At 41.7% G+C, this 8,882-nt stretch overlaps 1 protein-coding gene across 1 annotated transcript; it reads left to right on the forward strand.

The window, feature by feature from the left end:
* Positions 1-4,435: 4,435 nt before the first annotated feature.
* LOC133981386 (guanine nucleotide-binding protein G(o) subunit alpha-like) lies at positions 4,436-8,120 on the forward strand. Its single transcript, XM_062420037.1, has 2 exons — positions 4,436-4,634; positions 7,933-8,120. Exons 1-2 carry the CDS (start codon positions 4,487-4,489, stop codon positions 8,118-8,120), a joined length of 336 nt encoding a protein of 111 aa, XP_062276021.1. The 5' UTR covers positions 4,436-4,486.
* Positions 8,121-8,882: the final 762 nt, after the last annotated feature.

An 8,882-nucleotide genomic window follows, 5' to 3' on the forward strand; every position in this document is an offset into this window, starting at 1 on the left:
GATATGATATGACTAGAAATATACACTAAACATCAGAAGTGTGTGTTTGTGCGTCCTTGTCCACATAGTTGAAAGCAGTTTTTTTTTTTTACATCTCTTCTTCACCTCACTTCTTATATCGCTGTGTAGTTAAATTGTGCATGGAAGCTTCCTTATTTTCTACAAACATATCAAAGTATATATATGTCCGCTTTTGTCTGTAATTTGGATAGAAGCCAAACAAATATTTTACATTGACATTGAAAACATTGAGCATTTGTGGAGTTTTTTAAGGTAGGTTTTGACTTTTGCACTAAAATCATGCCCTTGCAGGATTTTCCGTCCGCCCGTATGCTCGGCTCCATCCGTTCGCTTCAGTATTTGTTGCATGAATCATTTTGTTTAGTGTCATGCTCACTTAATGCAGAGCAAGGCGCCCGTTGAGACTTTGCTGTTATAATTAAACAAACACACTCCTTGCCTAAATAATTTTGTCCCTGTTTTTAATGCCTGAGACCCTAGAGAGCAGCCAGCAGGAGACATGAGCTGTGGAACAATGGACTGGTTTAAAAAAAAAAAAAAAAAAAAAGTAAAAAAATTCCATCCACAGTTAAGTTCTCAGGCTTTAATTCACATTCAGATGAAAGGAAATGCCTATATTTGTATTTTCCCTGAGGGTGGCAGTGGCAGCATACTGCTCTAGCTTTGTCTTCCAACTTCTTTCATGCCTGTGTTAACCTCAGGCGGCACAGGGATGTATCCACATTCCTGCTGTACCGAAGCACTCAGAGTGATATCAGATGCATGTAAAAGTGAATTAACCCCTCAATTTATCTGTAACATCACACTTCACTATAGCTCACCACTGTGCTACCAGAAAAGATTCATTGAATTTAAAGGGCCAACTGTGTTTTTGCATATTTGAATCAATTTACCACAAATATACACATATATAGTACTTCAATTAATGTACCTTTTTATTAGTGTTTTAAAAAGGAGGACACACAAAATAAGTGGAAGGTTAGGGGAAAAAAAGACTGAAGTTCAGGAGACTACAAAAAGTAACACAGCAAAATTCATCTTTTGAAAAAATATATGTGGCTGTAGAAGCACGCTGACGTTGGGTCTGCTCTTAAGCTAGTTGCTAAACTACTGTAGCGGGGGAGCTAACCGCTACTCTGCTAATGCTAGTTACCCAAATTCTCTAAGCTTCTTTCTATTGTTGCTGTGCTGTGCTGTGTCCCTTGTGACATTTTGTTCACAGGATGATACATCATTTAATTCAATGAAGAGTTAGTTTTCTGTTTTGTGTAGTCTAAGACAATAAAAAAAGTCAAGTATTAAAAAAGGAAATAGCTAGCCTAGCTAAATATTTCTAAGCAAGCTAATTAACTTAGTTAAACGGACAGTTTTTCTTCTGTCTCGTAATTGTCTGAACACTCTGACAGAGCCATAAGCTAAAATAACTTCCTCTGTCTGTCCGTTCCCTCAGGTCCGTCCTGCTGCCCTTTATTAACCAACAGCTCATATTTGTTTGTTTAAAATGACTCGAATGAAATTATTTTAGCTGAAAAACTGAAATGCTGGTGTGACCAGGCCTTAACAAGTGTAAAACACGTCACCACACCGACAAAAGTTTGGACAGTCTTTCTAATTCAAGGGAATGAGAAGGTGTGTCCAAACTTTTGACTGGTATTATAGGCTATATGTGATGTAAAGTGACCAAAACGTGCCTGCTGTGCAATTAAAATGAACTGTGAAACTGTTCTTTAACGTAGGGTTCGGGCTATTTAGTGATTTAAAACCTGTAAATACAAATTGCAACACAACACAGGGGAGTCTGATTGAGCAGCCTACTTATACCACATCCTAGGTGGACTGAACTCAGTTTCATCATTTCATTGACAGTCACATAAAATGAGAAAGGTTGTAGTCCTTCATGAGCCAAAAAAATATGTCTCACATCACGCAGGATCTCTGTTACTGACACCTGAACCTCTCCTCTTTCTCTCACACTCCCTCTCTCTCTCTGTGTGTGTGTGTGTGAGAGTGTTTTTGTGTGTGTGCATCTCTGTCAGCCTTTCTCTGCATCACTAAAGCTCTAAAGCCATTAGTGGTTTATAAGGTGAGGAGAGGATTGATGCTTCCGCAGAGAAGAAGTATGGTCGGATGAGGTGTGTGTGTGTGTGTGCGCGTGTGTGTGTGTGTGTGTGTGTGTGTGTGTGTGTGCGTGTGTGTGTGTGCGTGTGCGTGTCTGCATGCTCACTTTTCGAAAACTTTTGATGAATCACCAATAAACCCCAAACAACCAGTGGGAAATGACATCAGCAGGCGAGGCAGAGAGGATGGTGGGTAAAGTAGTTTATGTGCGGCTTCAGTCTCAGTCATAAACTATACATTACTGTAGGCTGGTGTGAAGGGAAGAGAAGAGATTTGTGTGTGATGTAGTCTGAGGCCGTGCTAGAGAAGGTTTATAGGTAACGTTTTGCGTGGCTGGCTCTGGTGTGGAATATTACAGGGTGTCCACAATGTCTCTTTACAATTTAAAACATTCATTACAAAAGCAAACGATGAGATATGTTAATCAGATTGTTCTATGAACTCAGTGGTTATCAAAGTTTTTAATCACATTGCATGTTCGTGGGTTCTTAAATCAAACATTTCCAGACCGGTGGATTGGAAGGGATGGCCCCAATTCCCTGGCCACCTCCTTCACCAGATATCACTCCCCTGGACTTCTTTCTATGGGGTTATGTTAAAGATATCATGTATAGAACAAAGATACGGGACATCAACGACCTGAAGCAAAAGATCACTGATGCCATCGGCACCATTGATGAAGCTCTGCTACAGCAAACATGGCAAGAAATCGAGTACCGTCTTGATGTACTTCGTGCAACTAATGGTGCCCATATAGAGGTGTATTAAATGAGGCTAAAAATACTTCAATATCTGCTCCTCATTTTGTGATCATTTCCACAGATGTGTCTATTCATTTGCTTTTGTAATAAATGTGTTAAATTGTAAAGAGACTTTATGGACACCCTGTACAATCAGTGGTGCATTCAGGTTACAAAGGTCCTACTTCACACAGGCAGCAGGCGGTGGTACAAAAGAAATGTTAGCACCTTGTGCCAATTCAATAGCAGTATAACAGCTCAGATAGCATTTAGCACTGCAGGCCTTCTTCTGCCCCGGATAAGATGGATGCGAGCCTGAAATGGCCCACATGTAAGATAGCTAATAGAGCCTTAATATCTCCAAATGTGGGCCTTTTTTGGTACAGATGCGATGCTGTGGTGGTATGTGTATTCAGGATGTGGGCCGGTTCTGGTTCATCTGTTGGAACCTTGGTTGACATACAGTATTGCTTAACTTGCTTGTGGCTCAGATCTGGGAAACAGGAGTGGACCGCACAAGTGCCATCAATCCACGCAGTATGTGGGCCGGGGGAAAGCGGCGAAAAAGGGGTCGGGTGCTGGTTGGATCTGGGCCACAGAGAATTAGCTATCTGGGAGCATCATAAACAGTTGTTGAAATGTCACAGCAGCAGCAGCCAAATGACAAACTATTCTGATTGAATTCTGATCCTAAAGTTTAGTGCCAAATTTAGAAGTAGGGTGTTGATTTGAATTGCTTTCGTATTGTCTAGAGTCAGGGAACCCCCCCCCCCCCGCCCTCCGCTCTGCTGCTGGACCGGGAGAGGACTCAGAATCAGCCGCGGGGCACATGACTGTAATGAACCTGTTCAGTATAAACTTGTAAACACACTCTATCCTTACTGCTTACCGCTGCTACTTCTCTAGCCTTCGGCCCCCCATCTTCAGCGTCCACATCATTCACCCGCTCTGTCAATACCAACCAGCAAAATCTACAAACCCGTGTATGTATTTGTGCGTATGTATGTGGGTATGTATGTGTGTGTGTGTGTGCTGTATTTTACTGAGCACTGTAAGTACAATGTATCTGCTGTATCTCCCTCACTGCTGTGATAATTTATTGAAAGTTGTATTTATACATAAAAAAGAAATGATAATAAAGCACCACATGAGTAAACCTTACACGTGTGATTATTTCCTCTGGTCTTAATTATTTGGTGTCTGTCCTCTTCAACCTTCCCTCTCAGTGTTTTCCATAAATATTATTATTCATTAAACATTTTTTGGAGAGATTTTCCTCAACCCGCCCACATGTTAAACTAGCTGCTGTCACTGTTTCTTCTTGGTATTAGTGCGACTCCTCTCCTCTCAGTATTTATTTGTGTGTTTTCGCTCCACTGACTTCAATTAAAAGGTGCATGTTTTATCCTCTCCTCACTCTTCTACCAAAAGTTTTAATTGGAATGTTCATGCTCTTTCTCTCTATCACTCTCTCTCTCTCTCTCTCTCTCTCTCTCTCTCTCATGGTGTAGTAAAACTCTCCGCAATCCCTTTCTTCTTCTTCCTACCCCCCCCCTCCCCCTCCTCCCCATCTTCTCTTCTCTCCCCTTCCTCCTCCGCAGAATCGCATGCACGAGTCTCTGATGCTGTTCGACTCCATCTGCAACAACAAGTTCTTCATCGACACCTCCATCATCCTCTTCCTCAACAAGAAGGATCTGTTCGCGGAGAAGATCAAGAAGTCCGCGCTCAGCATCTGTTTCCCCGAGTACACAGGTAAAAAAAAAAAAATGAGTAGTCAAGTTTTCCTGAGCTGTCAAAAACACGTAAGCAGCAACACAAGAGGACGGGGGAAAAAGCCTGATATACCATGAATGGACTGATGAAGCACTCATATTGGATAGGGAACCAAATGAGAAAAACATGACAAAAACTAAGCTGATGATAATTTGCAGATAAAATCAACTTCACTTTCATTTCATTTTCTCCCTCAATTTTTTACCGTGTCTTGTTCAATTCGACTTCTTGAGATAACCGACTAGTTCCAGAAGGTGGCAGCATAGCGGATGCCAGATGCCGCATATCACACAAGAAGAAGATGCGTAAAGCGCAATTTATGATTTTTCCAGGCAGGAAACGTCACCGCCCAATATGGGAATATTCGACCAAATAGTAGATAGAAGTACCATAAAAACCAGTAAATAAGTCGTACAGGTGTATAAGACACACCCCACTTTTAAATAGAAAAAAAATTGTATCAAAGGTGCGTCTTGTTTACCGGTTTTTATGGTAAGTGTGTTGTGATGAAGAGTGATGGGAACATTTGTAGGATATCGCTAAACGGGAATAATCCCACTAATTTGAAAGTCCACCTTCAAAGCTCGACAGAGACATCACACCCTCCCTTCTGCTCTCACACCACTTCACCATAAAGTCCCAGAAATTTTGACCTTTCATTTTTTAAGGAGTGGATCTGTGGACTAAAACTAAAGTGAAAAAATCAAAAGTAATGAAAATTTCTCATTCAAAAAGAGAGTAACTGTCACAAGAACCTTGAACCCTGAAAGCCAATATAAAGACACAAATACCCTGAGGTGATACTCTGTAAGGTGGGAATGCCAGCTTTAATGAGATGATATAAACCTATGAATGACTACTAGCTGTCTAATTTAATGTGATCTCCAGATGTGAGCTGACCCTCGCCTTTCTGGACGCCGTTTAACTACCGCTCGACTTTGCAGTGAGTCGGTTCACTCTGAATCCTTTCCTCCAGAGACGACCAAATGTGGCATTTACTGTCATCCGAGTCGTAAACCTCTTCTGACAAATGTAGTTTACAGAGTCGGGGCAGTTTTTGAATGATCTGCCGTTAGCCCGAGAGATAGATGGAAAGAAAATAAGCAAACGTCTGAGGGGTAAAGAACTGCATAACTTCACCGAGATTTACTTTACCGTGTCGTGAGGATTGCGGAGAGGAAGCGAGAGGAGACACTGATAAACAGAGAGAGAGGGAAGCAGCACAGAAAAGAAGGGGGGTGGAAAAAAAGTGGACAGACTTCTTCATGTGGAGGTGAGAGACAGATGTGGCCGTGGCAGCCCAAAAGGAAGGGATCGGTGGGGAGTAAGGGAGAGTCACGCTTGGTCAGCCATGACGAGGCAAGAGAGAGGAGATCTGAGAGCTGTCTCCTGCCCTCTCTCTCTCTCTCTCTCTTTTTGCCTCGTCTTGTTCATTTCTGTCTCTGGTGCTTTACTTAACTTACTTTAACTGCTTTGATAATCACAGTAAGTCTGTCTGACATGTTCCTCTCCCCTCCGCCTCTTTCCCATTCCCTCATCACTTCCTCTCTCACATTCCCGGGAGAAGCCTCTCAGAATGGTTTTTAAACCCACGCTCCTGTGCCGCAGAAGTAAACCATTCACTTTAGGGGAGAGAGCATGCAGTATTGAAGATAATGAGTCAGAACGAGTTTGGGAGCCGAACGACGTGACGGTCGGAGTGGATTTTTAAAAGGGCTGCTCCGTAAATGTACCTATTGCGCTTCCTTAAAGTTAGACGTTAGTGGGCTTGTGATTTACAGACTTCTTTTCGTAAATGTCCACGTCTTTTTTTTCTTCACCTGAGCCACAGCGGACATTTATTTGTACGACTGATTTAACAGGCTGAATATAACCCCCCCCCCCCACACACACACACACACACACAGTGTCCGAGCCTAGAACCGATCCTGTTTGGCAGCTCTCGGTCTCTTTAAGTCGCAGAGTTAAAGTAAGCCAACGTTACAGCCTCACAGACCAACGGGACAAACTGCCACTCGGCTCCGAGGCCTCGCTTAAAACGACAACTTAAAATATTGATGCGACACTCTGTGAATTACAACGTTAACCGTCTGTCAGCTCAGCGCTCGACCGCTGTCTGTCTACAACGACGAGGTGTGCAGTCGGCTGATAGTAGATGGTCTTTGACAGACTCGTCATCGTGACAGTCACTGGAGATAGCTGATAAAAATCATAGTACCACTTTACAATAAGTCTATCCTCATAAAGGCTTTGTGAATGGTTCATAATTGGCTTGTTAATTAGGTTGTGTGTAAAAGACATCACCATTTACTAATGAATAATTAGCATTTATGACTGCCAAAGGGGAGCCTTATTATATGATGTATGCATGTTTTACACTTTACAATAAGGCTCCCTTTTAGCAGTTATAAATATCTATTACTCATAAATTAATACTCATAATGAGATGACAAGAAACATCAAAATAGATGGAGGACAAAATAGCAAGATCTGATAGTCTATAAAAATACAGTAGTAGAGCCTGCCTTCATCTTGCCAAATAGTGACCCCCACTATTAATTAGGTTATAACTGTTAATTCATTGTTTACAGTCTAATTAACAACTCACAACCATGTATAAATCCTTTATAAGGGTAGTCTTATTGTAAAGTGTTAACAAAATCTTAATGAGAAGCAACTAACAGCTGTGATTCAGGGTGTAGCTGATCATTTCCATTTAGTAAAGTCAACAAGGATCCCGAAGCCTGCGTGCATTAATGAAATGCAGCCATGAATCATGTGATTAATCACACCCATGCTGTTCCCGGTACGATGCGTTAAAATCTCTGTAAATAATAATACTTGTAAAATGACTAGAATTTCTCACTATAAATGAAATTTGAAATTAGAGCCAGAGAGCTGTGGATAAGGGATTATAATGATGACCTGCTGTGACGTTGTAGCCAAAAGTGACACAGGCAAAAACATTTTGCGAGTGCGTATATGTTCAAGCAAAGCCATGAAAATGTCTTTAATGTTTATGAGCCAATCTCTGTGCTGATGTTCAGACGTCATCCTGTGTCGGGGAAGCAGCTTAAATGACTGTAGCGTCCTTGTCGACTCTTCCGCGGCGGTGACATTAATTTTTCGGGCAGCGTGAGACAGAGATATGAGACACCTGAAAGCAGGTGTCAGCTCAAATGACAGCTGGTGTAAAATCATCTCACGCTTGTGTCTCTCTGTGTGTGTCTCCTCTCTCTCTCTCTCTCTCTCTCTCTCTCTCTCTCTGTCTCTTTAGGACCCAACACCTACGATGACGCGGCAGCTTACATCCAAGCACAGTTCGAGAGTAAGAACCGCTCTCCAAATAAGGAAATCTACTGTCACATGACCTGCGCCACGGATACAGGAAACATCCAGGTGGTGTTCGACGCCGTGACCGACATCATCATCGCCAACAACCTCCGAGGGTGCGGCTTGTACTGAGCACGCCCCCCTTACTGCCCCCCCCCCTCCCCTCCACTTTGTCCCCTCTTTTCTCCCGCCCTTTCCTGTACCACCCCATCCCCTCCCTCTTCTCCACCCCCTCCCTCCTCATTCCTGGTCCTCTGACACTGCTGTGGAAATGATGGTGGTGATGATGACGATGATGATTCTGCTGATTATTTAAAGAAAAAAAGAAAGAAAAATGCAACTAGGTACATATTAATAATGAGGATAATTTAAAAAAATAATAGGCATACGTATATATAAATATATATATATATATAATGTTTTTAGTTCTTGTCTCTCCTCTCGCTCCGACTTCTCCCCCCTGATGTTCTTTGGCCTGCCGCCAAGCAAACAAAATTGTTTTAGTAGGTAACATGAAACCCTGCAGCCTTGAAAACTTCTTGAACAAAGTCGATGAAAGCCTCCGTTCCCCCCCCGTCGTCTTCTTTTTTCTTTCCGTGTCTTCTGTGGTTAACAAAAACAAAACCTGTATCTTTTTTCTTTTCTTTTTTTTGGTCTTTTTTTTTGTTATTACTATGAATATGATCTCTGTTTTATTTTTGTTGATGGTGTGTATATTTATTACATGAGTATCAGTCCGTACACTGATTTTTATTCACATTTTGCCTCACCTGACACCTTTATTTGTGTATTATTTTGTTAGAGGTTTGTTTTTTTTGCTATAGTAGTGTTTATGTAATAACAATTTTTGCAGAAATATGTGAAAATGTCGATAGCACTAAAGGAAAAAAAAAA

The sequence above is a fragment of the Scomber scombrus genome, chromosome 6, assembly GCF_963691925.1.
Source record: "Scomber scombrus chromosome 6, fScoSco1.1, whole genome shotgun sequence".
Taxonomy (NCBI): domain Eukaryota; kingdom Metazoa; phylum Chordata; class Actinopteri; order Scombriformes; family Scombridae; genus Scomber; species Scomber scombrus.